The 27845-nt window shown below is 37.5% G+C and overlaps 2 protein-coding genes and 1 long non-coding RNA gene across 8 annotated transcripts in view; 1 reads left to right on the top strand and 2 right to left on the bottom strand.

Moving 5' to 3' along the window:
• TRMT1L (tRNA methyltransferase 1 like) overlaps window positions 1-2391 on the bottom strand; it is a 35446-nt gene extending 33055 nt beyond the window's left edge. The window contains exon 1 of the mRNA XM_061185623.1: window positions 1927-2391. Coding sequence (XP_061041606.1) covers window positions 1927-2170 — 244 coding nt within the window. The 5' untranslated portion in view covers window positions 2171-2391. The remainder of the gene's footprint in view (window positions 1-1926) is intronic.
• Window positions 2392-2629: 238 nt separating this feature from the next.
• The window catches only part of SWT1 (SWT1 RNA endoribonuclease homolog), a 97646-nt gene continuing 72430 nt past the window's right edge, over window positions 2630-27845 (top strand). The window contains exons 1-9 of one of the 6 annotated variants that reach the window (XM_061185621.1): window positions 2666-2745; window positions 6642-6731; window positions 14016-14099; window positions 15941-15999; window positions 20708-20850; window positions 21352-21446; window positions 25242-25301; window positions 26552-26681; window positions 27636-27737. In XM_061185621.1, the coding sequence (XP_061041604.1) occupies window positions 6651-6731; window positions 14016-14099; window positions 15941-15999; window positions 20708-20850; window positions 21352-21446; window positions 25242-25301; window positions 26552-26681; window positions 27636-27737 (754 nt within the window). In that variant the 5' untranslated portion in view covers window positions 2666-2745; window positions 6642-6650. Of the gene's footprint in view, window positions 2746-6641; window positions 6744-14015; window positions 14100-15940; window positions 16000-20707; window positions 21447-25241; window positions 25302-26551; window positions 26682-27635; window positions 27738-27845 lie in introns of all 6 variants that reach the window. The other 5 variants (XM_061185620.1, XM_061185618.1, XM_061185619.1 and 2 more) reach the window with 5 other exon arrangements.
• The window catches only part of LOC133087909 (uncharacterized), a 50266-nt gene continuing 26462 nt past the window's right edge, over window positions 4042-27845 (bottom strand). The window contains exons 2-3 of the long non-coding RNA XR_009700468.1: window positions 4606-4775; window positions 4042-4348 (exon numbers count right to left, since the gene is read on the bottom strand). This is a non-coding gene — a long non-coding RNA (uncharacterized LOC133087909). The remainder of the gene's footprint in view (window positions 4349-4605; window positions 4776-27845) is intronic.

The raw sequence follows: 27845 nt of genomic DNA, 5'->3' as shown, positions 1-27845 counted from the left end.
TGAATCCATGTGTACAAACCAGCCTATTTAATTTGAAATCATAAAAGCTTTTGGCTTCCATAGTTCAAAGATCTGTGTGTGTGAAACAAGATACATAGTGCTACATAACGATGTGCTTATTTAAATCATTCCAACTACTAAGTAGTACGAAGCGAAAGGGGCCTGGTAAGCTAGAAAACTGAAAATCCTGTGGTCCGCTATTGAAGTAAACTCTAAAAGATCTGTCTAAAGAGTCATGATATGCCTATGTACATCTCTGAAATCACTTTCTGGTTCAAGACAGTAGTTATCAGTCAATTTGTACTTAAAATCACTCAATCTTTTTGTAACACACTAATCCAGAAGTCAATAGGCAAACCTCTTGTTCAGTCAGATGAGTCCAAGATGCTAGGAGGTTCTTTTAAAACTTCTTTTTCCTCAATTTTCAATTCTATTTCAGATATGCCATCTTCATCTTGCCTAGTTAAGACTGATTTCAGAGGGCTAACTAGACCATCTAAAAATAATTTTTAAAATGTGATTAATATGTTTCTAATGCATTTCAGATTCTCAGTCATTACCTACTTGTCCGAGCAATGCATTTTCAGGTGTCTCAAACATCATGCATTCTTCAAATTACACACTTGTAAATTTTGTAATATATGAATAAATCTTTCCAAACTATATTCAACATATTCTTGATGGTGGGGAGGTGGAGAAAGCATGCATTCCCTAAAGCTGTTCAACCACCTCTGATAAACATAAAAATATCCCATCTAGAGATGAGTTAGGGAGGATACCTTACTCAGGAGAGTGTTCCTCCTCTTCCCCCACTGTAGTTGTGGATGAAGAAACAACTGGCCTTATTTTGCACCTACTAGCTCTGATCTTCTGTGATGAGGAGGGGCCTACCAGAGGCATGCTGACTTTGTCTCTTCTGTGATCTGCCCTACTCTTAAATCTACTATAACAATTTATATGTTGTTTTAAAATTGTAAAATAATTCTGTTAGATTATAACTGTCCAAATGTTTTATAAACATTAATCTCACAACTGGCTTAGAAGTAGGAAAGACAACGAATTAATTTAAGATATTTTGTTATGATTCAGAAAGAGCATAAAGGTCAATTTTGGGACTAAATTTTTGAAGAAAACTTTTAGACCTTACATTTGAAAATGTTCAGCAGATTCTTAAGAAAGTGTTACTTATCAATCTTTTAAATTCCTTTATGGTCCAATAAATCATCACTTAGAAAACATGCAAGCACATTCAGAAGCACAATAATACGGGCTATTAATTTTCAACAGCCGACTTCCGATGGAAAAACGTACAAAATTCAATTGGTATTTATGTCTGAGGGAAGACATCTGTAATTTAGCCGACTCTTCCTTAAACTATTCATCAGCCTCAAATTCTTTTTGGAAGCAAGCTGCTAAAGAAAATGAAATAATGAGAAAAACCCATCTCTTGTCTCTGTCGAGGCACAAAAGCTAATTGACAGCAACGGTTACTAAATCTTGGCAGTTAGCATCTACTACAGTAAACAGGTTGCCTCGGTTACTCTATCATATTTTAAAGGACTTAGTGAACCATGGCAGACGGGGCTGAGAGGGAAACTACCAAATTAGGTGTAACTTCTAATTTTTGTACCAAAAAAAGACTCCCTTTAACGAAGAAGCCCACAACCTCATTATTTCCTTCTATTTGCAGCACCCCTGGCCTCCACAGATCCTTCACTGTGAGGTCCCCAATGTTTGTGGAGATGCCTTCCCCCATCCTACACCCGTTTTACCCGCTATACGGGTTCCTCCTTCCTCCCCCCATTTCTCTAAAACTGCCTTTCCCCATAAAAACCATCCCAGGGGAGAAGGGCCTCCCCTACTCCCCAGCAAGGCGCACTTTCTCGCTTCTCCTGCGGCAGACAGATCTGGGCCTCCTGCACTTACTGCTTTCAGCCTCATCAGGGGCAGAGGCTAGGGACGGGGACAGGGTCGGAGCCTGGGCCAGGGCAGGGGCTGGGACTGGAGCCGAGGCCGGAGTCGGGGCCGAGGCCGGAGCCGAATCCGGGGCCGGAGCTGGGACCCGAGCCGAGTCCGGGGCTGGGGTCGGGACCTGGACCTGGGCCACTTCCACCTCCTCCTCCTCCTCCTTCTCCTGGGGCAGCAGCTCCTCCTCCGCCATATTCTCCATAGTTACCGCCTCCGTGCCAGGCCCGACCGGGGACCAGGAGGGGCTCACGGCGGGGTGAGACAATTGGCGTGAAAGCCCAGAGGGCCGGATCCGAGGAGTGGGGAAGCAAATGGGGAGGGCGGGATGCGTGCAACAGACAAAAGACGAAGAACCAGTGACCAAATCCAGTCAGCAGGAAAATAAAAAGCAACAGACAGCGATTCGCGGTCCCATCCGCTTCCTTTTCCCCGAGACGTTACGACGCCAGCCCAGACTGCGCAGGAGCGGGCTGGGGACGGCGTCCAATGAGGTCAGAGAGTTCCGTTTCCGCGGTGCGTCTCCGTCCCAGGCGTCAACAACCGAATCCAGCCAAGACTACAATACCCAGGGTGCACCGCGCCGCCTGGGTGGGCGGTGCCGGAGTTCCAAGTTCTCAGAGGAAGTGAACGCAAAGCTAAACAAAAGCTCTGGAGCGTTCGAGCGATACCCTGCCTCCGAGCGCAGAACTACATTTCCCAGCGGGCATCGGGCTCGGGGTCCCTTTCCCTTGGCCTGGGCGTCCCGAGTCGCCACCGGCGCGAGCGCTGGTGAATAAGGTAGGGAGCCGGGGCGGGGTGGGGGGAGGAATCGTTGACGTTACGCTCACTCCGGTACCGTAGCGGGCGGCCGGCGGGACGGACGGAGGATTCCGGGTCCCTTTGAGCCTGGGCTGGGCGACTCTGGGGGCGGACCCGGGGTTGAGCCTGCTTTGTGAAGGGTGGGGTTCTGGCCCGGCCCTTTCTCTGGAGCTGCCCCTCGCCCCGGCTAGGGTCAAGTCTGTTAGTACGCGAGCCCGTGGGCCTAGGCGGTTTACAGGACGCTGACAAGCTCGCCTGTCAGTCAGGTGGACTTCGAGTTGGGGGTCTGCTCCTCATTTCGTACCTTCACGCACACCGTGACCCGAACACTCTTTTCCTTTTGTTTTTATTTTTGCCCTAACCTACGTATTCCCAGTATCAGCGCTGCGCCGTGGCTGTAAGATTCCTGTGGATAGGGAATTTGGCGGGGTGGGGGCGGGGGGAGTGCCCTGTGCTTATATTTAGGCTGTTAATAGTCAAAGCTCGTTAATATGTTGAGCTTCGGGGCACTTGACTGATGCGATTCACATTCCTCAAGGCGTATGCAAGTGAGTTCCCCGGCCCCCGTACTTCTCTTGCCTTTACTCTCTGAGCTTGCTTGAGCTTAAGCCGCGCTCCTTCAAGCCCGCTGGGGTAGGCAAGGGGAAAAATTTTGAGTTTTTTGGCTACTCTGCCTGGGACTGGTCCGAATGTTACAGGCAGCAGGGCAGGAGAGGGAAACTCTTTTTAGTCTCAGGTTCTCGCACTTCAGTTCGATTTTCCTAGTTAATAAAGCTGATACTTAATGCTTATCTCATTGGTCTGTTTATTTTCTATTTGTTTCAGTCCGCAGGGGAGAGCGAGTGTGATTATTTGGCAATTTGAAACTCAGAACAAGAATCTGGTCCTCCCTCCAACCCCCCAGTGCTTAGGAAGTATATTTGGAGGGTTTTTTCCCCCCTCTTCCCCAATTTAATGGAAACACAATTTATCCCCCGTAAGTTTTCGTGAATTATAGTTCTAAAGCCCTCTTCGTGGCCCCATCCCCAACTTTTAACTATTATTCCTGGATGTATGCTGCCTCACTGCCCGTAACAGTTGATTAAAAAATGGCATAATAACACATTCTAACTTACAGACATGAGTAGTGGATATTTGTGCATAATACAAGAACCAGTGATTTTTTAATTTCTAAAAGACTAGATGGTTCATTGAAAGCTTGATTCGGTATGTCAATCTCATTAATACCAGCTGGAGACCAGAAGATGAAATGGGTTAGATTTTTAGCCTGTGCATTCTGTGGGAATTTTTTTTTAATTAATTAATTAATTTATTTATTTTTGGCTGTGTTGGGTCTTCGTTTCTGTGCGAGGGCTTTCTCTAGTTGCGGCAAGTGGGGGCCACTCTTCATCGCGGTGCGCGGGCCTCTCATTATCGCAGCCTCTCGTTGCGGAGCACAGGCTCCAGACGCGCAGGCTCAGTAGTTGTGGCTCACGGGCCCAGCTGCTCCGCGGCATGTGGGATCTTCCCAGACCAGGGCTCGAACCCGTGTCGCCTGCATTGGCAGGCAGATTCTCAACCACTGCGGCACCAGGGAAGCCCCCTGTGGGAATTTTAATAAGAATTTCTAAGCATGGTCCCTGCTCTTGAGACATCCTGAAGAAGGTATCTTCAGAGTTTGGAAGAATCAGATTGAGTATATTACTTATCTGTTGCTGCCTAAGTTATCTCAAAACTTAGTGGCTTAAAACAAAACAAAAACATTTATTACCCCACAGTTTGTATGGGTCAGGAATTCAGAAATGGCTTTCTGGGTAAATCTGGCACTGGGTCTCATGAGACTGCAGTGAAGATACCTACCAGGGATGCTGCCATGTGAAGGCTTGCTTAGGGCTGCAGGATCAGCTTCAAAGGTGGCTCATTCACATGCCTGGCAGTCGATTCATTTTTGGCAAGAGGTCTCAGTTCTTCCTTGGTGGGCTTCTCTTTGGGTTACTTGAATGTCCTCATGATGTGGTGGTTGGCTTTCCCTAGAGTGAACAATTCAAGATAGAGTAAGGCAGAAGCCACAATGTCTTATTAGACCTAGCCACATACTACCATATAGCAATATCCTGTTGGTTACGTGGGTCGTCTCTATTTATTGTGAGAGGAGACTACATAAGACTGTAATTACCAGGTAGCAGAGATCATCAGGAGCCATTTTGGAGACTGGCCAGCACAGGAAGTCTCCCCTCATTTAGTTTGTATTTTGATTTCCATAGAATCAATATGAATTTCACACTAATATGAGTATAAAACATTTGTCATAGTACACATATGGGTGTTTTTCCTTTGATAGTCCACTATCTGCAGTGTTTTTTTTCAATTTGTCTTATGGGTAACAGGTTCAATTGTGTTTTTTTGTATTCAGAGCACAATGTGAATGGGTTTAAATTGTAAAAGGTAACATAACCAGTCCATTGCCTCTAAGCAGTTCATCTCATGGAATTTATTATTTTTCATTATGCCTTCCCCCGCTTCACCCCCCCAAACCCCCCATGGAATGGGATCCTTGGAACAAGAAAGAGAGATGAAGATTATTTCTCTAATCTGGAAGCTCAACTGTGAATTCAATTATTGCCATAAATTATCTTACAAAGCAAAATTTCTGGGTAATTTAGAATTTGTTCTTAGAAGTTTATGTTGGCTACTCTTTTATTAATTTTTATTATTATTAGATTTCTGTTAGCTATCAGCATTTTTATTCTTTCTTCCATAATCATCAAAACATTCTAAAAGTTTGATTTAGCGTAATTGATCATTCTTTTATAGAACTTCACTTAGTGTGATCATGATTGACCAGGAGTAGTTGCAATTGCTTGGTTTCTAGTCTTTGTTATGTTCATGGTGTCAGTACATATCACTGCCAGCAATAAACTCTCCTTTGGACTTTGCTTCTGGACCCCTTTTACATCCTCTTGCCCCAACACACCTGGTGATATTCCCAATCTCTGGCCTCTACGTTCCAGTACAGGATGGTTGTATACACTATCTTGAGAGTGTTTATGACCATAAGGAATGACTATGTTTGTGTGTGTGTTTGTTTGTTTTCCTGTCAGTAACTAACAGTATAGACTTGATCCAGAACAGGGCTGGAAAAGTGAGACTGGGAAGGGAAGTGGACAGAGGGACTGGATCAGCAAGAGTTGGAAGTGGCTCAGAATGAACAATGAATATTCTGGGGAAGAAAAATTCACTCATTCATTCACTCAGCAGGCATTTGTGAACACCTCAGTTTTCAATACAGCGCACTCTTCAAGAGGCTCAGGGTCTAGAAGAAAGACAACCACGTAAGCCAGTATTTGTTAAGACCCTACTGTGTACTATCCTGTACAAGGTATTTTTACATCCATAGTTTCATCTGAGCTCTTCAAAAACCTTCTCGGATGAGTTATCTCTATTTTACATATAATGAAGCTAGGGCTCAAAAAACGTATGTGTTTTGCCCGAAGTCTCACTCAGTGAGTGACGGAGGGTGTGTTGGGAAAATGAAGACTTTTGACTAATTGGTTTTGAGGTATATATAGGTGGGGCAAAATACAGCAGTCTGGCAGGCAGTTGAAAATGGTGATGTGATGCTTGAGAGAGAAGTTAGGGCTAAAGGCATAGTTTTAAGAGTCATTCCTAAAAGGGTAATAGATGAAGCTGAAGGAGGGGAACAGATCATTATGAGGGAGAATATAAGTAAAATAAAGTGGAACAATGAGAGAATCCCGTCACCTTGAGAATGGGTAAAATATGGAAATTATTTTGTAAAACTCCAGTCTTTAAGGAACTGAAAAAAGAATAATTTCTAATGTTTTTGTTGTGGCAGTGGTAAAACACACATAATGTGCTTTTGATATTTATTTTAGCTTTCCAAAATGTCCAGCAAAGAATCTTGTGGAAAAAAAGAGAAATCTCAGAGAAAAGGCACCGCCCCATCACCCAATGTTGATGAAGAAGTAAGAATTCTGGTTTGTTGACCTAAAGATACCCTTTTTTACAGTTTATTTTTGTGTAATGAAAAAAATACACCTCAGTTTTAAAATGAGATATGTAAATATTTTGTTCTTCCCTTCTGACCCAGGAAAAGTCACTTGTTATTCTCATTCTTTTTTTTTTTTTTTTAACATCTTTATTGGAGTATAATTGCTTTACAATGGTGTGTTAGTTTCTGCTTTATAACAAAGTGAATCAGTTATACATATACATATGTTCCCATATCTCTTCCCTCTGGCATCTCCCTCCCTCCCACCCTCCCTATCCCACCCCTCTAGGTGGTCACAAAGCACCGAGCTGATCTCCCTGTGCTATGCGGCTGCTTCCCACGAGCTATCTATTTTACATTTGGTAGTGTATATATGTCCATGCCACTCTCTCACCCTGTCACATCTTACCCCTCCCCTTCCCCATATGCTCAAGTCCATGCTCTAGTAGGTCTGTGTCTTTATTCCCGTCTTGCCATTAGGTTCTTCATGACCTTTTTTTTTTTCCTTAGATTCCATATATATGTGTTAGCATACTGTATTTGTTTTTCTCTTTCTGACTTACTTCACTCTGTATGACAGACTCTAACTCCATCCACCTCACTACAAATACCTCCATTTCGTTTCTTCTTATGGCTGAGTAATATTCCATTGTATATATGTGCCACATCTTCTTTATCCATTCATCTGATGATGGACACTTAGGTTGCTTCCATGTCCTGGCTATTGTAAATAGAGCTGCAATGAACATTTTGGTACATGACTGTTTTTGAATTATGGTTTTCTCAGGGTATATGCCCAGTAGTGGGATTGCTGGGTCATATGGTAGTTCTATTTTTAGTTTCTTAAGGAACCTCCATACTGTTCTCCATAGTGGCTGTATCAATTTACATTCCCACCAACAGTGCAAGAGTGTTCCCTTTTCTCCACACCCTCTCCAGCATTTATTGTTTCTAGATTTTTTGTTGATGGCCATTCTGACTGGTGTGAGGTGATATCTCATTGTAGTTTTGATTTGCATTTCTCTAATGATTAATGATGTTGAGCATTCTTTCATGTGTCTGTTGGCAATTCGTATATCTTCTTTGGAGAAATGTCTGTTTAGGTCTTCTGCCCATTTTTGGATTGGGTTGTTTGTTTTTTTGTTATTGAGCTGCATGAGCTGCTTGTAAATCTTGGAGATTAATCCTTTGTCAGTTGCTTCATTTGCAAATATTTTCTCCCATTCTGAGGGTTGTCTTTTGGTCTTGTTTATGGTTTCCTTTGCTGTGCAAAAGCTTTTAAGTTTCATTAGGTCCCATTTGTTTATTTGTGTTTTTATTTCCATTTCTCTAGGAGCTGGGTCAAAAAGGATCTTGCTGTGATTTATGTCATAGAGTGTTCTGCCAATGTTTTCCTCTAAGAGTTTGATAGTGTCTGGCCTTACACTTAGGTCTTTAATCCATTTTGAGTTTATTTTTGTGTATGATGTCAGGGAGTGTTCTAATTTCATACTTTTACATGTACCTGTCCAGTTTTCCCAGCACCACTTATTGAAGAGGCTATCTTTTCTCCACTGTATATGCTTGCCTCCTTTATCAAAGATAAGGTGACCATATGTGCATGGGTTTATCTCTGGGCTTTCTCTCCTGTTCCATTGATCTATGTTTCTGTTTTTGTGCCAGTACCAAACTGTCTTGATTACTGTAGCTTTGTAATATAGTCTGAAGTCAGGGAGCCTGATTCCTCCAGCTCCATTTTTCGTTCTCAAGATTGCTTTGGCTATTCGGGGTCTTTTGTGTTTCCATACAAATTGTGAAGTTTTTTGTTCTAGTTCTGTGAAAAATGCCAGTGGTAGTTTGTTAAGGATTGCATTGAATCTATAGATTGCTTTGGGTAGTAGAGTCATTTTCACAATGTTGATTCTTCCAATCCAAGAACATGGTATATCTCTCCATCTATTTGTATCATCTTTAATTTCTTTCATCAGTGTCTTATAATTTTCTGCATACAGGTCTTTTGTCTCCTTAGGTAGGTTTATTCCTAGATATTTTATTCTTTTTGTTGCAGTGGTAAACGGGAGTGTTTTCTTAATTTCACTTTCAGAGTTTTCATCATTAGTGTATAGGAATGCAAGAGATTTCTGTGCATTCATTTTGTATCCTGCTACTTTACCAAATTCATTGATTAGTTCTAGTAGTTTTCTGGTAGCATCTTTAGGATTCTCTATGTATAGTATCATGTCATCTGCAAACAGTGACAGCTTTACTTCTTCTTTTCCAATTTGGATTCCTTTTATTTCTTTTTCTTCTCTGATTGCTGTGGCTAACACTTCCAAAACTATGTTGAATAATAGTGGTGAGAGTGGGCAACCTTGTCTTGTTCCTGGTCTTAGTGGAAATGGTTTCAGTTTTTCACCATTGAGGACAGTGTAGGCTGTGGGTTTGTCATATATGGCCTTTATTATGTTGAGGAAAGTTTCCTCTATGCCTACTTTCTGCAGGGTTTTTATCATAAATCGGTGTTGAATTTTGTCGAAAGCTTTCTCTGCATCTGTTGAGATGATCATATGGTTTTTCTCCTTCAATTTGTTAATATGATGTATCACGTTGATTGATTTGCGTATATTGAAGAATCCTTGCATTCCTGGAATAAACCCCACTTGATCATGGTGTATGATCCTTTTAATGTGCTGTTGGATTCTGTTTGCTAGTATTTTGTTGAGCATTTTTGCATCTATGTTCATCAATGATATTGGCCTGTAGTTTTCTTTCTTTGTGACATCTTTGTCTGGTTTTGGTATCAGGGTGATGGTGGCCTCGTAGAATGAGCTGGGGAGTGTTCCTCCCTCTGCAATATTTTGGAAGAGTTTGAGAAGGATAGGTGTTAGCTCTTCTCTAAATGTTTGATAGAATTCGCCTGTGAAGCCATCTGGTCCTGGGCTTTTGTTTGTTGGAAGATTTTAAATCACAGTTTCAATTTCAGTGCTTGTGATTGGTCTGTTCATATTTTCTGTTTCTTCGTGGTTCAGTCTCGGCAGGTTGTGCATTTCTAAGAATTTGTCCATTTCTTCCAGGTTGTCCATTTTATTGGCATAGAGTTGCTTGTAGTAATCTCTCATGATCGTTTGTATTTCTGCAGTGTCAGTTGTTACTTCTCCTTTTTCATTTCTAATTCTAGTGATTTGAGTATTCTCCCTTTTTCTCTTGATGAGTCTGGCTAATGGTTTATCAATTTTGTTTATCTTCTCATAGAACTAGCTTTTAGTTTTGTTGGTCTTTGCTATTGTCTCCTTCATTTCTTTTTCATTTATTTCTGATCTGATCTTTATGATTTCTTTCCTTCTGCTAACTTTGGGGTTTTTTTGTTCTTCTTTCTCTAATTGCTTTAGGTGCAAGGTTAGGTTGTTTATTCGAGGTGTTTCCTGTTTCTTGATGTAGGCTTGTATTGCTATAAACTTCCCTCTTAGAACTGCTTTTGCTGCATCCCATAAGTTTTGGGTCGTCGTGTCTCCATTGTCATTTGTTTCTAGGTATTTTTTGATTTCCCCTTTGATTTCTTCAGTGATCACTTCGTTACTAAGTAGTGTATTGTGTAGCCTCCATGTGTTTGTATTTTTTACAGATCTTTTCCTGTAATTGATATCTAGTCTCATAGCGTTGTGGTCGGAAAAGATACTTGATACGATTTCAATTTTCTTAAATTTACCAAGGCTTGACTTGTGACCCAAGATATGATCTATCCTGGAGAATGTTCCATGAGCACTTGAGAAAAATGTGTATTCTGTTGTTTTTGGGTGGAATGTCCTATAAATATCAATTAAGTCCATCTTGTTTAATGTATCATTAAAAGTTTGTGTTTCCTTATTTATTTTCATTTTGGATGATCTGTCCATTGGTGAAAGTGGGATGTTAAAGTCCCCTACTATGATTGTGTTACTGTCGATTTCCCCTTTTATGGCTGTTAGTATTTGCCTTATGTATTGAGGTGCTCCTATGTTGGGTGCATAAATATTTACAATTGTTATACCTTCTTCTTTGATCGATCCCTTGATCATTATGTAGTGTCCTTCCTTGTCTCTTGTAATATTCTTTATTTTAAAGTCTATTTTGTCTGATATGAGAATTGCTACTCCAGCTTTCTTTTGATTTCCATTTGCATGGAATATATTTTTCCATCCCCTCACTTTCAGTCTGTATGTGTCCCTAGGTCTGAAGTGGGTCTCTTGTAGACAGACCCGTATATATGGGTCTTGTTTTTGTATTCATTCAGCCAGTCTGTGTCTTTTAGTGGGAGCATTTAATCCATTTACATTTAAGGTAATTATCGATATGTATGTTCCTATTCCCATTTTCTTAAACGTTTTGGGTTTGTTATTGTAGGTGTTTTCCTTCTCTTGTGTTTCTTGCCTAGAGAAGTTCCTTTAGCATTTGTTGTAAAGCTGGTTTGGTGGTGCTGAACTCTCTCAGCTTTTGCTTGTCTGTAAAGGTTTTAATTTCTCCATCAAATCTGAATGAGATCCTTGCTGGGTAGAGTAATCTTAGTTGTAGGTTTTTCTCCTTCATCACTTTAAGTATATCCTGCCACTCCCTTCTGCCTTGCAGAGTTTCTGCTGAAAGATCAGCTGTTAACCTTATGGGGATTCCCTTGTGTGTTATTTGTTGTTTTTCTCTTGCTGCTTTTAATATGTTTTCTTTATATTTAATTTTTGACAGTTTGATTAATATGTGTCTTGGCGTGTTTCTCCTTGGATTTATCCTGTATGGGACTCTCTGTGCTTCCAGGACTTGATTAACTATTTCCTTTCCCATATTAGGGAAGTTTTCAATATAATCTCTTCAAATATTTTCTCAGTCCCTTTCTTTTTCTCTTCTTCTTCTGGGACCCCTATAATTCGAATGTTGGTGCGTTTAATGTTGTCCCAGAGGTCTCTGAGACTGTCCTCAGTTCTTTTCATTCTTTTTTCTTTATTCTGCTCTGGAGTAGTTATTTCCACTATTTTATCTTCCAGGTCACTTACCCGTTCTTCTGCCTCAGTTATTCTGCTATTGATCCCTTCTAGAGTATTTTTAATTTCATTTATTGTGTTTTTCATCGTTGCTTGGTTCCTCTTTAGTTCTTCTACGTCCTTGTTAAATGTTTCTTGCATTTTGTCTATTCTATTTCCAAGATTTTGGATCATCTTTACTATCATTATTCTGAATTCTTTTTCAGGTAGACTGCCTATTTCCTCTTCATTTGTTAGGTCTGGTGTGTTTTGACCCTGCTCCTTCATCTGCTGTGTGTTTTTCTGTCTTCTCATTTTGCTTATCTTACTGTGTTTGGGGTCTCCTTTTCACAGGCTGCAGGTTCGTAGTTCCTGTTGTTTTTGGTATCTGTCCCCAGTGGCTAAGGTTGGTTCAGTGGGTTGTGTAGGCTTCCTGGTGGAGGGGACTAGTGCTTGTGTTCTGGTGGATAAGGCTGGATGTTGTCTTTCTGGTGGGCACGTCCACGTCTGGTGGTGTGTTTTGGGGTGTCTGTGGCCTTATTATGATTTTAGGCAGCCTCTCTGCTAATGGATGGGGTTGTGTTCCTGTCTTGCTAGTTGTTTGGCATAGGGTGTCCAGCACTGTAGCTTGCTGGTCGTTGAGTGAAGCTGGGTCTTGATGTTGAGATGGAGATCTCTGAGAGATTTTCGCTGTTTGGTATTACGTGGAGCTGGATGGTCTCTTGTGGACCAGTGTCCTGAAGTTGGCTCTCCCACCTCAGAGGCACAGCCCTGATGCCTGGCTGGAGCACCAAGAGCCTTTCATCCACACGGCTTTTGGGAGGTCTGACGTCTTCTGCCAGCATTCAGTGGGTGTTCTGTAGGAGCAGTTCCACGTGTAGATGTATTTCTAATGTATCTGTGGGAAGGAAGGTGATCTCCTCGTCTTACTGTTCCGCCATCTTGCCCCACCCTCCTCATTCTTTACTTGCATTATTTTATTTATTTCTCACAGCTCTATGAGGTAGGTATTGTTTTTATCCCAATTATACAGATGAAGAAACTGAGGCTTGGCGGTATCCTTTGTGCTTCCTTCTCATCTTCTTAAACTATAATCTTTCACGTGTCCAGCCTCAGTTCTCCCAGCGTAATGCAATAACATTCTTTCAGTTGCTTGGGCCGGAACCCTGGTCATCATGCTCTACCTGCATCCCATCTATCAGCAAATTCTACCAGCAGAGTCTGACTGCCACCTCTACTTCTATCACCGTGATCCAGGCAATCAACTTGCTTTCCTAGGTTATTTCAATAGTTTCTAAATTGATCTCCCTGCTTCCACCTTTGCCTTGTTGTGTTCTTGACATAACAGCAGAATGATCCTATTAAAATGTAAGATCATGTCACTCCTCTGCTCAATATTTTCTCGTGGTTTTCCACTTCAGAGAAAAAGCTGAAGTCCTTGCTGGGGCTGACAAAGTGAACTACTCTCCCCATCTCATCTCCATTACATTCTCTCTTTGCTTTCTCCACTTCTTGGCTTCCTTGTTGTTGTTCCAATAAGCCAGGCACATTCCTGCCTCAGGGACTTTGTGCTTGCTGTTACTCCCTTTGAATTGAAAATTTTTCCCTAGGTATCCACAGGGTTTGTTCCTTCATTTCTTTAGGTCTCTATTCAGATGTCAACTTACCAGTGGGGCCTTTTTTGACTACTCTGTTTAAAATTGCAACTGCCTCACCCTTGCCTGTCAGCCCTTCCTGACCCCTTTCTCTGCTTTATTTTTTTTCCATAGCATCATCTGACACACTAAATATATTATTTACTTATTTGTAAATACCTGCACTAGTTTTTAACCTCCATGAGGGCAGGGACTTTTATTGTTTTTTCATTAATCTGTCCTCACTGTCTAGAAGAATGTCTTTGATACATGGTAGGTACTCAAAATATGTTTGTCCTGGGTCTGTTGAATTCAGGATCCACTGAAAAATAACTGGATATATGGTTTTGCTTTGTAGAAGACGGAATTCCACCATGGCAGTGCCACTTCTCAATGTCCTTTTCTGAGTCGTCTGCAGCCTTCTGCTGTAGCGCCTGTATCCCATCTCATCCGTAGTTCAAGAGCACCTACATCTTCTGATTTCTAGTTGGGTCTTCCTTCCTCTTACCAATGTTTGTATGCCCTTAAACATTGTTCTTCTCTGAAATTTATTATTAATGTAGAAAGAATCTTGATTTATAATAAGTGATGAAATAATGCTCTCTTATGCTGTGCTTTATTTTGTGCTTTTCTTTCCTTTTTTCCAAATGGCATTCTTAGGATAAGAAAGAGAAAAAAACCTCAGCAAACTTTACTAGTTCAGCTTGTTCTGTAATATCGGTTTCAACAGAGAAGAGAAAACTGGTGAGTGTTTAGATACTGTAACTAACTCTAAAAATTATTTATATTTAAGTTATAACGTGCAGTTAGAAGGTTTATGATATAAATTCCCCCACTACTTTTCCATTAATTTTTTTTTTTAATTTTTAATTTTTTATTATTTATTTATTATTTTTATTTTTGGCTGTGTTGGGTCTTCGTTTCTGTGCGAGGGCTTTCTCCAGTTGCGGCAAGTGGGGGCCACTCTTCATCGTGGCGCGCGGGCCTCTCACTATCGCGGCCTCTCTTGTTGCGGAGCACAGGCTCCAGACGCGCAGGCTCAGTAATTGTGGCTCACGGGCCCAGTTGCTCCGTGGCATGTGGGATCTTCCCAGACCAGGGCTCGAACCCGTGTCCCCTGCATTGGCAGGCAGACTCTCAACCACTGTGCCACCAGGGAAGCCCTCCATTAATTTTTTTCTTTATATTATTCTTACTTTTTGATAGCCGATAGACAGAAAACCAGTTTTTTCTTTCTGCTGCTCACTAAAAAGCGTTTATCAAGTTCTTTGTTTCTTTGTGCTAATAGACCCTATTATGCGGGATTAGACCGCATGAATATAAATTTAGACAGTTTTTGGGTCTTTCCCCATATATGGTTATATTTATCTTTACAATTTCATTTTGAGATAGCCAAGGCACATACAGTGTTTGCATTTTCAGATTCAGAAATAGAGATCCAGAAAGTTAAGTGACTTGTCAAAGGACACAAAATTATTTGCAGCAACAGAGCCAAGTCCAGATTTCTTTCCACTGTCTCACAAGTGATTTGAAACAGTGGCAGCAGACCAAACACATTAACCTAGTACATGGGTGGTTGTGAAGTACTCATCATATTCAAGTGGAAGTTAGGTGTATATCAGGATAGCTACACAGTTGTTTTAGGTAATAAGAGAAGGTAGTTGTGAAAGTTCCATGAATGCAGAATTGGGTTTTTAAGAATTTGTTTTCATGTAATGAAACTGCTGTTGCAATTTATTCTTGCTTTATTAAACTTGTTAAAACACTGATTTCATCATATTTCTCCTCTGTTGAAAAATCTTCACTTACTTTTTTAGTTTATCATTTAGGACCGTCTTAAATTTGGTCACACCTTAACTATCCAGTTTTCTTTTTTCTTCTTCCTCAAAACAGTCCTGCTTCTAGCGAGGCAAGTTTATTTTCTCTCTGCTGAATTTACACCAGTAGCCTCCAGCTTCTTAGGATGCCTAAGCATTTTTAACTGAGAATGCCTTTTTCTTTTACCCGTTAATCTTTATTCAATATATGTTCAATCTTTAGCATATTTTTTGTCTACCTTTTTTTCCTAGGTACATTCCAACTTCTGGTGTTTGAGGTTTTGAACTCTTTTTACAACTTACTGTTTATTGTCCTGCTTTGACACTTATGTCCTTTATATTAGGTTATTTGTACATATCCTTCTACTTCTTTCTACTTTATCCTTTTACTGTACTCCGAATTCTTTAGGACAGGGACTATACCCTCTTTCTCTATTATTTTTCTTGTGCCTAGCTCTTGTCCCCAGAATACATAGAGAGACAGGGTGGTAAAATAGAGAGGGTAGACAGATCTGGTTTCACATCACGGCTCTGCTACTAACTTGCTCTGTGACGTTGAGGATATTTTTGCTCTGTTTGAGCCTTGGGTACTTTATCTGTAAAACGGAGATGATGATAATAGCTGTCTCACAAGTTTATTGGAAAGAGTTAGTAAATTATTGTGTCAACCTATTCACTAACACATAGGTATGGAAAAAATACCATCTCCCAATCTCCTTCCCCAGTGCACAATTTATATTTCCTAAATGATATCGTTTTTTTTTTCAGAAATCAGATCATACAGATATTCTGTACTGTAGTATAAAAAGAAGACAAGAACTGAAAAGGTAAGTTTTCTCTTTTTCTTGATATATTTTCACTTTTTTTTAGCTTTGAATTGTGAGACTAAATACTTAGATTCGCAAAATCCTTTATTTTGTTTAGTACTGTTTTGCATGCAAATATTTATAGCTAAATCACAGATTATAATTACTTTTCTTAATATTTGTATAAATTTAAGAAAAAGTTGAGTGAAATGAAAAGTCTATCAGAATTCTATGCTATGTAAATACTACTTTCAAATAAAATGTAAATTTTTATCTCAAGTAATTTGATTTTGACGTACCCTTATAAGATATATAACTTCATTATATATAGTAATGGAAGAGATTATGAGGCTGATTTAATAATTTTGGATAAATTATCTTTGCATATTACCCATGAAGAGAATATGTAACTTATTGAATTGGTAAGGTTCTAAAACCATGTTAATTAAAAACAGGTTATGGCTACAACTAGAGAACTTGGGGAATAGTGTTAGGAATAATGGAGATTATTTCTCCTTAGTTTTCTGTGTTCTTTGGATAAAAAATTCAGAGAATTTTGTGGTGAAGGAATTCTTGCCAACTAATGGGGGTAAATAAGTATAAAAAGTATAATGCATGATAAAAGTTGGTAAGATCAAAGTTTCTCTGAAAATAAGGAGTTACAGGAAAACAATTAAAGTGGCATTAAATCTATAAATAAAACTTCTGCTTTCCTGACAAGCTCAGTTAATGTTTGCTAAAATCAAAAAGTCCAGCTTGCCTCTGACTCTTTTTCAGTTTTTCTTTTGAATCATCTTTTTTTTGTGAATCTTTGTCTCTGTATTATTATCTGTTGAAGTATACTCTGTCACAAATTTCATGTTATATTGACTATCACTTTCTAAATTTTTCAGATTTTTAATGCCTTTTATACTAGTATCTGGTTTTTTAAAAAAAATTTAAGTTCTAAAACACTGCCTGATTTTTCACTAGTTACCTTTTGCTTAAGAACACATTTTCTAGCCTTGATTTTATATCCATGTATAAGAGTGTAAATGGAGTTCTGATCTATATACTCTACCCCCTTGGACTTATTCATATAGTCTCTGGGAGGAGGAAAAAATAATGTTGAATTATTTTGAGAATAGGATCAAAATTATTCTAAGGATGCAATGAAGTTCAACTTGGCATCAGTATTTATTCAAAATCTGCTACTTGGCTTCAGCCCTTGCATCACTGAATAGTTGAATGTCTTATTCAATGACATTTCTGTATCTCTGAACCCACGTGTGATCAATGACCATGCTATTGTGTGAGTTATTATCACATCTAATCAGGGTAACAATATCAGTAATATGAACAGTGCAAAGCATCTAGATTTATTGTTAATCTCTGATTATTTACTTTCAGATGTTGGTGAAGTAGTTTAGATGTAACTCGTAGTGAAATTTTCTTTTGTCAAAGACAAAAGTATATGGCATACAATATACTTCAGAACGACCTTGTCGTGCATTTAAACAATGTGGTATATATTTGAAACGTTGATTGGACAAAAGAAAGCTGTAACACGGTGCTTAGTAGATATCAATATCAGTAATGCGGGATTTCTCATGACCATTGGTTGCCTGCAGAGAAAATGATTCATTTGAGGTTGTTGTTTACTTCCTGGAGCAGTAAACAAACTTATTTGCCTTAAGGTTATAAGTATTTCTTTATGATACATGGCATCTTCCGAAAAGATCTCCCTATTCAACTACAGGGAAGGTCCCGAAATTGATGTGCAAACATTGGAAGCTGAGATGTAGGTGGAAAATCAGAGAGAATATTGTCATCCTGAAAGCCAGTTACATTGTATTGTTACCACAATTCCAGATCCTTGGTTTAAGTACATATACATGAATTTATTAGCAATAAAAATATAAGCAAAGGCAGCAGTCTTTTGAAAATATTCAGAAAGCATTTCGTCAAGTTGCACACAGTTTGTGGGATTTCTTCAATAAAAATTGCATCGTAACCATTGGCCAAATCTTTAAGTCCAGGAGTTGAAAAGGAGATAAGTTTTATCTCAGTTAGTATTAGAGAGATGGTAATATTGCCATCAGCATTACCCATTATTGGCAGAATTAACCAAAAAGTACTTTATTCTTCATTTGACCTAAGTTGAAAGTAAGTATGTGATTTAATATCCTAAATGTGCATTATGATGGCTAATGGAGTAATCTAGCCACTGGTAATGTTGAGCAATTATTTTTCTTGCCATATATCATGTTTTAAAACCTTGGTTACTAAATCTTGGGACTTCCCTGGTGGTCCAGTGGTTAAAACTCCGTGCTTCCACTGCAGGGGACATGGGTTCGATCTCTGGTCGGGGAACTAAGACCCCACATGCTGCGTGGCGCGGCCAAAAAAATAAAAATAAAACCTTGGTTACTAAATTTTAAAATAATCTAATTATAACAATTAAAATTTTGACAAGATTTCACATTTATTTTTGTATCACGAGTTCAATCTAGGATGGTGATATTTAGCTTCAGCTGATATTGAGTTTACGCTTAAGTCATTCATAAAAAATAAGTATTTGCTATATGTCTAACATGTCTAAAAAGATCTCAGAACTTTAGTATTTTGGGTTGCAAATATACAACTGCATTATCACAATATAGCATTTTGCAAAACTAGTTGATAAGAGGTAACTTTAAGATTTAATTTTGTTGGTCTTTTAAAAGGTATTATAATGCTGAGTTTTTATTAATTATGACCATATGGACCATGGTGCATAGATTGCTGTGAAATATGCAGTACAGGGCTGTTGTGAAAAAAAAAATAAAATAGGAATTTTAAACTGCTCAGAGAACTACAGGGTCCTGTTAAAATTTTTCTTTTGTTTGTTGTTTTTCTGATTTTTCTTTAATACAGTTGATGTCTTATATACTATTAAGTGTCAAGCTAGGGTCCTATTAAAGTTTTGTTTTATTGCTACTTATTAACAGATAAATAATGATAGGCAGTCTTTTTGTAGAAAGAGATAGTAAAGAAAGTAAAACCAGATGAAGACTCAGGTGAAACTCCTATAGAAACTCTGAGATGTTTATAGTTTGATCTTGCATAATTAATTATTTGAGAAGTCACTTATTTACCATCTCTTTCTCCCCTGCTGGATGGTAAATTAATTGGGGGTATGGACTGTATTTGTTATGTCCTCCGCTGCCTCCCAGTGCCCGGCAGAGTGACAGGTACTTAAAAGGCACTTAAGGATTTACTGATATAAATTAATGGATTGTGGTTCGTCGAATTTTTTTCCCCTTTCTTTCTGACTACAAAGTAATATCTAGTTTTATTAAGCAGGAAAATGTTATCACTTCTAGCTATTGCTGCTTCTAAAACTTTTTAGCACATTTCTTTCTAGCTTTTTTACTCTGCTAGAAAACTGTTGAGACCGCATTATGTATACAGATTTGTGCCCTACTTGTTCTCTGCTTAATATTATATCAATATGTTTCGTTACGTCTTTGAAAACTTTTGATAAACATCATTTGAAATGACTATGACACTCCATCATATTCGATAGAATGACATGTTTTTTAGTCATTTCAAAAATTTTAGCATTTATCTTGTACCTGATTTTTTGCTCTTATAAATAGAATTGAATATTTTGCTGTTATTATTTTTTAGTCCATTTCTGCTTTTTTTCCTCCTTGGTATAGATTTCTAAAGTGCGAATTACTAAGAAGTCAAAGGATAAGAACATTTTTAGAATTCTTAATTATATTGTCAGATTCCTTTGTGTAACTGTTAAATCATTTTGCATTTCCACTAGCAACATATGAGAGGGTCCATTTTACAATTTCTTGCTGGTGTTTAATGTTATTTAAAAATCTTTGCTAATCTGATAGAAGAAAATGGTATGTTGTAATTAGCATGTCTGTGACTTCTAGGGAAGTCAGACTTTTTTCCCCAAAGTGTTTATTAGCTATTCCCTTTTTCTCTTTCATTAATTTTCTGTTTATGCCTTATTCTAGAGTCTTAGTACTTTTTTTTTTGAATTTTATTTTATTTATTTTTTTATACAGCGGGTTCTTATTAGTTACCCATTTTATACATATTAATGTATATATGTCAATCCCAATCTCCCAATTCATCCCACCACTACCCCTGCCCCGCCACTTTCCCCCCTTGGTGTCCATATGTTTGTTTAGAGTCTTAGTACTTTTTGATGAGCTTTTTATTTACTAAGGCTAATAAGCTGTCACATATGTAGTAAATACCATTTCCAAGCTCTTTTAATTTTATTATTTTTTAATATACTAAAGTTTTAAAGTAAATAGTCGTTTACATTTACTGTTTTCCTTTGTGATTTTTCCCACTGCTATTAAGTTTAGGAAGTTCTCTATTAAGAAATCAGATAAATATTCCCTTTTTCCCCTATGGTTTTTAAGTATTTAATATGAAGTAGAGCAGTTATGGAAATAATTATTTTGCACTTAAGTGTTTAATCTGTTTGAAATTATACCATCTGGTATTATATAAAGCTGTACGTTTGTGGTGTTTTTTTCCAAATAACAAACCAGTTATTCCAATACCGTCTGTTGAGTAATCCTTTCCACTTCATTCTTAATGTAGCCATTTCTTACTTTTTATGAAGTTCCTATCAGGCCAGTTCTTTCATTTCCTAACTAAAATGATACAGTGCAATATTACATATTATCATGTACAATTGTAATGTAACCTAGTTTTCTGTGCTGCTTTACAGACTGAATGTAGAAACTGACACTCCAAGAAAGAGACCAAAAATTAGTTCTTCATCCCAAGGACTTGTTAAACTCCAAGAAACATCATACTCAAATGATAATCAAATTATTTCTCAGAGTCCTTCTTCAAATGGAACTAAAAAAGGTATAAGTAAATGTGTAGATTTTAAAGTTAAAGATATTAAATTGACAAATGTTAAGAGTGAGCTGGACCACGGAATTAAAAACTTTAGCAGTCCTAAGATTGCCAAAGATGTGAGACCTAAAGCTGAAGGCCAGGCAAGTGAAAAAAAATGGCCTCATTTACTTGCTCAGAGGGAGAAGATGAAGGAACTCAAGAAAGAAAGGTACAAAAAATTTAGAGACAGTTCTGAAAAATATGTTTTGGAGAAATGCAAGAGAATCCAATTTTCTCAGGATTATAAGTCCAACAAGATAATTAAGGAACCCCTCGAATCTAGAAGAAGAAAGATCAATTTCAAAATCCTAGGAGAATCCTGTGAAACCCTCCAGAAGCTTGTAGAAGAAAATGTCTTCAGTTTAGATTCTAACAAGTTAAAGACTAAGCAGGAGAAAAAAGAATGCCTGGAAGGCTCCCAGGTTTCGTTAAATTTGACAAGGCACAAAAGTGAACATTTATTTTCAGATTCCACGTATAAGCAGACTGTTCGTGAGTGGGAAGGAAAATATCATGAGCATCAAAGAAGTAATGATTCAAGTTCTAGTGAAATCCTAACCCAGGTAAGGTAGTGCAAAATGAATATAGTCTTTAGCAAAGAGTTTTAATATACTTAGGTTTGTGTTGTTTCTATTATAGATAATGATCATACAGAGCTGATTCTATTTAGTCAGGAAGATAATGTTGATTCTTTTATTTTACCATGATAATTCCAACTTCCTTAGGAAGCTATCCTGGCAAGTATCAAGGATCCAAAATAGGAGGGAATGTGTAAAAATATAGAAAGAAGCCATTATAGATTGTTCTATCAGAATAGCACTGTGACAGTCTTAGGCTCTTCTCTAACTCCAGGAACTATAGAACATCCAGGGGTTATTATTCCAAATAGCTATTCGTTTAACAAATTATTTTTTGAATGCCCTATATGCCAGGCACCACAATCACTGTCTTTGTTTTCAGAGACTCACTTAATATGAGGAGACACAGAAACAGCCACCTCAGGTCTGATCAGTACTTATCACCTAATATGGGAATACACAGCAGGGGATTAACATGGCCTTGGTGCACCATGGAGGGATTAATTCAGGAAGGTTTACTGGAGGGGATAACAAGTAAACTGAGAACTGAGGATTGAATAGGAGTTATTCAGGTGCAGACAAGGTGGAGTGAGATGGGAGAAGCAGGGATGTTCCAGGCAAAGGGAACTATGTGTACAGAGATCCAGGCTAGAAAGCTTGGCATATCTTGTTTTGCTTCTAAATTATGTAATAAGTCAGCATTTGTGGACTAATTTGAGAACCTAATTGCTACAGCCTTGTTTCTATGGCAAATAAAATTATTTATTGATACCTTTAAGACAACTTTTAGAACTTTGGAACTTCAGAAGTTCTGAAATTTAGAGACTGCTTAAAAACAGGCAGTGGTGGAGCCTACCTACTTTTAGGAATCAAGACTACAGAGTGTAGTATAAGATACTTCCTTTGAAAAATGGAGGGATTGTAACTAGGGAGGCCAGAAGAGCTTGAGAGAGAGTACTCTTTGTTCACTGAACTTGAAGGACTCCAAAGAAGGAAAAAATTGAGTTTGTTCTTTTTATTGCTTTCTTAAAGGAAAGCTACAGTTTTCTTGTGCTCTATAACCAGTTCTGTAGAGTAGCATGCAAGCAAGGAATCTGAATTTTCCAGTATGTTTAACAGACATCTTTGTATCATTGTTTGGTGTTCCCCTCGTGCTGTACATCTGAGGAACAGTATGAGAAATCCCTGCACTGCATCTTACAGGTTTTTTTGCTCTCTGTAGAATTACTACACAAACCAAAAGAGATACATAGCATGAATATTAAGTTGTAGGGGAAGCAATTTTTGCATGATTACTTTTCAGTTATTGGAATTAAAACTCTTTATATTCCTTTGATAGCAGTCTTATCTGACTCAAAGTCATGTAGACACAGGAGCAGCAAGTAAATATTGTTCTTATCTTGAATATATTATCTTTAGCATATTATTGACAGTAGCTAATCATCTTAATATTATATTTGTTGTTTTGTTTTCCTCATAAATTCCTCAGTAGATAATTATCTTCCTAAAATAATGAGTATACTTTACAAAGAAATAACTGTATTTTCTGGATTTAGTAATCCTGTTATGCTTTCCTAGGAGAAAGTGACTTATTTTGTTTCTTAGGTTTTATAGTCCTTTGATACAGACCCTTCTCAGTTTGCACCCTCCCCTCACCATTGCTAACTAATGTTCTAGAGATTTGTGGTTTATAGGCCACTTTTATAAACGGTATCCCACTTAATTCTTATGAGTCTGTGGGGTAGAGATTCATCACTTTATCAAACATTAATTAAAGATACCTATTATGTGTTAGATTCTAGGGATTTAGAGATGAATAAGATGCTTTTTACCCTCAAGAAGTTCCCAGGGAGGTAGATTAGTAAACAAATACAATTGCAAATACAGTGAAGTAAATATTAGAGCCCTAGGAATTTGGCTGGTATCAGTATAAATTTGGGAGTGAGTTAAGGAAGGGCTTATTAAGGTGGAGATTCTTAAACTTGGTATTGAAAAATGTGTAGAGCAAAGAATAGAAGTGTTGTCCTGTCAGGGGAGAGGATCAGTTGTGTAATGGCCCAGAGTTATGAAATTGTATGGCAAGACCCTACGTGGGCACTTAAGTTGTTCATTTTGACTTGAGTTGAGATGTGTAGAGAATCTATAGAAGAGGAAGTTGGAGAGGAAGCGAGGGTCCAGAAAATGGATTTCTTTATCTCTCATGGGAAAGATTGTTTTTTATCTTGTAGATAGTACAGAGCCATTGAAATGTAATCAAGGAAGCAGTATAATCAGGTTTTTAGTTTGGAATCACTCTAGCAGATAAAACCATTTATACCATCATTATTGTTATTCCCTTTTGTCATCTCCAGGGAAGGCTTTATCCCGGTCCATGTATTTAATAAAGTATGGTAGGGGAAGGCAAACATTTAACACCCACTAAGACTTTCTTTTATAATAAGGAGGAGGTTTTCCAGGAAAACTGACACGAACTTTTCTGGATTTGGAGGTAACAGAAAATTTATTGAAATCACTGAAAGTGACCTGTGGTCAAAGAGAGTGAAGGGTAGTAGTAAAAGAATGAAAAGTCTTCAAATGTCAGGAGTTGCAGGAAGTTCTATAATAATCTCTAGCTTGGTTGGCACTCCTTAGCTGAAAAGAACCTAAAGCTCTAGTGAGATTTAAAGTCAGGTGGAAAAGGCATTATAAAACCCAGGGTCATGGAATAGTAAAGCTATAATGGGCCTACGTGTGTGATGTATGTGGTGTTGTATCAGGTGAAGATTGATGTTGGGTAGTTTGGGTAGAAGCTGAATTCCCAATAAAGCAACATATGATACACTTGTTTAAAGAGGGTCTAATTTTTATACAGTATCTTGTAAAATACAAGTTTGGTGAGTTGGGTGCTTGGAGAATTCTTAGAAGATGATTTGGTTTAGTAGTGGCTTTTGCTGAGTTTCTTGTCACCTGTATGTAGGGTTGAGTAGGTCTCATCTACTCACCAAAAGTGCCAGTGAAAAATTGAGATTTTCAATCTTTGCTAGGAGACAAAAAATAAAACACCCATAAATGATAACATTTTTCAGCTTTTCCTCCCTCAACCATATAATAATCTTCAAGTTCCCTTTGTTTTGTCATGTCACTTTTATAAATGGCTCATTTACTCCTGGATAAAAATTTCCCACCACCAAAGGCCAGCTCTTTTTACCTTTGCCATGGTTGTTCTGTTTCTTAGGGTGACATGTTTTATCCTAGAAAACGAGTATTTTTAGGAATGTATATATATAGATGAGTAAACCCTAAAGAATTTCTGCTATGTTTCATAACTTAATAGAATGAGGCTTTTCTATTCTAGGGGCAATTTTTCATCTGGGGGCAGTTTTGCCTCTTAGGGGGGCATTTGGCAACTGACTTGATGGAGACATTTTTTTTTTTTTTCAGTTCATTGTTTTTCTTTTTATTGTGACTGTTTAAGTATGTACCCCCACACAACATTGTTTACTTGTATTTAAACTGAAGTATAAATCCTTTTCTCTTCAACTCCATTTACAATCAGATTTTATCTCTATTACTCCACTGAAATTGCTTGGGCAAAGGAATGGAGACATTTTTGATTGTCAAGGTTGGGAGCGGGTAGGTATCTAGTGGGTAGAGGGAAGAGATACTTCTAAACATCCTACAACGCATAGGATAGCCCCCAAAACAAAGAATTACCTGATCCCAAATGTCAGTAGTGCCAAGGTTGAAAAACCTTACTCTAGGTATATGCTTCGTAACTAATAAAATTACTTTTCATTTCAGAGTTTTGAAGCACCATGTTCTTCAGTGTCACTTGAAAGTATTCAAGATACAGATCAAGAGGTTACTGATATATTTATTTACTTTGAATATTTTTAATGAAATTAAGTCAAAGGGTTCCTATTTAAATAAAATATAATGAATATAAAAACCTTGATAGTATGAAAATAACAGTGATGTCTCTGCTTAATTCAATACATAAGTTTTTATGAAGCCATGAAAAACTATTTGGAGAAGTATTTACATTTACTTTATCACCTTTTGGCCTTTTTTTCTAATAACCTCTAATCTGTTTTGAATAAAGAGCATGGAGCCTGTGGCCCACAGGTTACGTGAATTTTAAATTAATGTTATGTTTTTTCATGCTTATGCCTTGGCTTGCCAAAATGCAGTATGATATTAACATGTTTTGCCTCATTTTTCTAATTAGCAACAAGATGAACATTTGTTCAATGAAAATGAGGGCACATACATATTTATTTTTTACCTGTTGCTTCATTTCTCAGCTAGAATCTCCTGGTTGAACCTCATAGAATTATTGCATACAATTTTATCTTCCCTACTTCTAAATTAAAATTAGATTCATAGAACACTTTGTGTTTTTCTATTTAAAGGCGACTTTAAAACCATACTGATTGCTTTTTATTTGTGACAGTCAGTTATACTTTTATGTCTTTTGGGTCAGTGCCCCTTGATAGAAGAAAGATTTCTCACCTCTGCTCTAAAGTTAGATTATACTTTAATTTCTTTGCATCAGAATACATCAGGGAACTACTTCCCTGAAGTGAGAAGGGTATTAAGATCTGGATTTCAGTTTTTGATGGTTCATAAACAATCTTAGAAATCTTAGGAAAGGTGCTCGTCGTCCAGGTAAAAACATATTTGGCTCCTAAAATACTTTGAAGTGAGAATGGGAATGAGAATTAACTTATTTTGGAAGTCTGTTTTGTACTGGGCTCTGTGTGAGGTTCTTCACATTATTTCATTTAATCCTTACAAAAAATACTAAAAGGATACAGATATTTAATATTCCTATTGTGTAGGTAAACTGAGACCCATGGTTGTTAAATAATATGCTTGCCTGAGGTTGCAGAAATAATAAAGTAAGAAGAGAAGAGCTATATTAGAAACCTTGTGTATGTTTATAAATCTGTATTCTTTTATCATGTGGCTTTCATATATTTGTAATTTTTTTTCTTTCCACAAACTATCTCATATTAAGTGAATTAATTAAGAATTAATTGCTTTCTTCTCTTATTAATCTGCAGAGAAAATAATTCAAAATATTTTACTGCGGGTCTTTTGCAATTTAGATGCAGATAGTAGAAGAGCTTCACGCTGCACGTATGGGAAAAAGTGTGGATTTACCTGTGGTTCCACCTTCTGGAGAGTTAACAAGTATGGAGATTGACTTGGTGGAAGATGATGTACATTCCTCTTCTGGTATATCCTATATACATATGACAGTTTTATGATCTCCTATGTTTTCTTAAGAATTAATGTGCCGACCTTCAATTTTTATAATATTTAGAGGAAAAATGTTAAAATGTGCTTATTTGAAATAATAAAGTATATTTCTTTTAGCTATAGGAATCCGGTCTAAGATTTGTCTTATCATCATTTGGTTTATATATCTCACATTATTAGGCAGTTAGACATATTTTCTCTTTCTCCTTTTGCCAAGGGGCAGTAATCAGAGTTATGAGCTGTCTTTTATTTTTGCTCTTAATCATAACTTTTAACAATTTCAGCTTTGTAAAGCACTGATCAGAAATAATGCAAATTGCTCAAAGGTATTATATTCATGGATTTCTTATTTATATAGTAAAATTGTGATTTTTCTCACTCCTTGGAGAAGATAATGATAGATATTACCCAAAATATGTTAGTATACTGTTTTGAATTGTATTTGTAAAAATAGTAATGCTATGTTACATTCACATTGCATTTTTCAATTTATTAAGTGTTTTCCTATGCATCAACTTATCTGTTCCTCACATGACCCTATGAAATAACAGTGCTAGTATTATCTTTTTTCTTTCTTTTACACATTTGTCTTTTCAGTTGTATTTCAGAGTACATTAAAATTAGCTTATGATTCCTAAGTATTTAACTACCAGTGATCGAGTACAGGGTTTGGCAACATAGTTACTGCTGGTGCAAGTTAATTTATGATTTAAAATCCACCCTTAAGCAATATACAATATTCTACTGGTAGATAATTAAACACTGATTACTGTTCTTTCTCTTAAGAATTGGAGTAAATGCATTTTTGTTTTTATTGTCTAAAGTACTGCCTTAAGAATGCTATCAAAGTTCTATGATATCAAAATTGTAGTTATTATACAAGTCTGTTATCAAATGTCATGAAATCCTCACTTTGCTCTTTTTCTCTAGCAAATACTGCTTCAGACAAAAAGCTTTTAATTGTTGTTGACACAAATATACTGATGAATCATCTCAAATTTGTTAGAATTTTGAAGACAACAGAAATCCAAGGTATTTATAAAACATATTTACCGATTCTGATTTTCTTATTTGAGTTGATACTTTATATTAACAGTGTTGTGGGTTTTTTCCCCCCCACAAACTTATTTCCATTTGGAT

Source organism: Eubalaena glacialis, chromosome 3, assembly GCF_028564815.1.
Source record: "Eubalaena glacialis isolate mEubGla1 chromosome 3, mEubGla1.1.hap2.+ XY, whole genome shotgun sequence".
Classification (NCBI taxonomy): Eukaryota; Metazoa; Chordata; class Mammalia; order Artiodactyla; family Balaenidae; genus Eubalaena; species Eubalaena glacialis.
The sequence above is the reverse complement of the archived record's forward strand: the minus strand, read 5'-3'. Positions and strand labels throughout refer to the sequence as shown.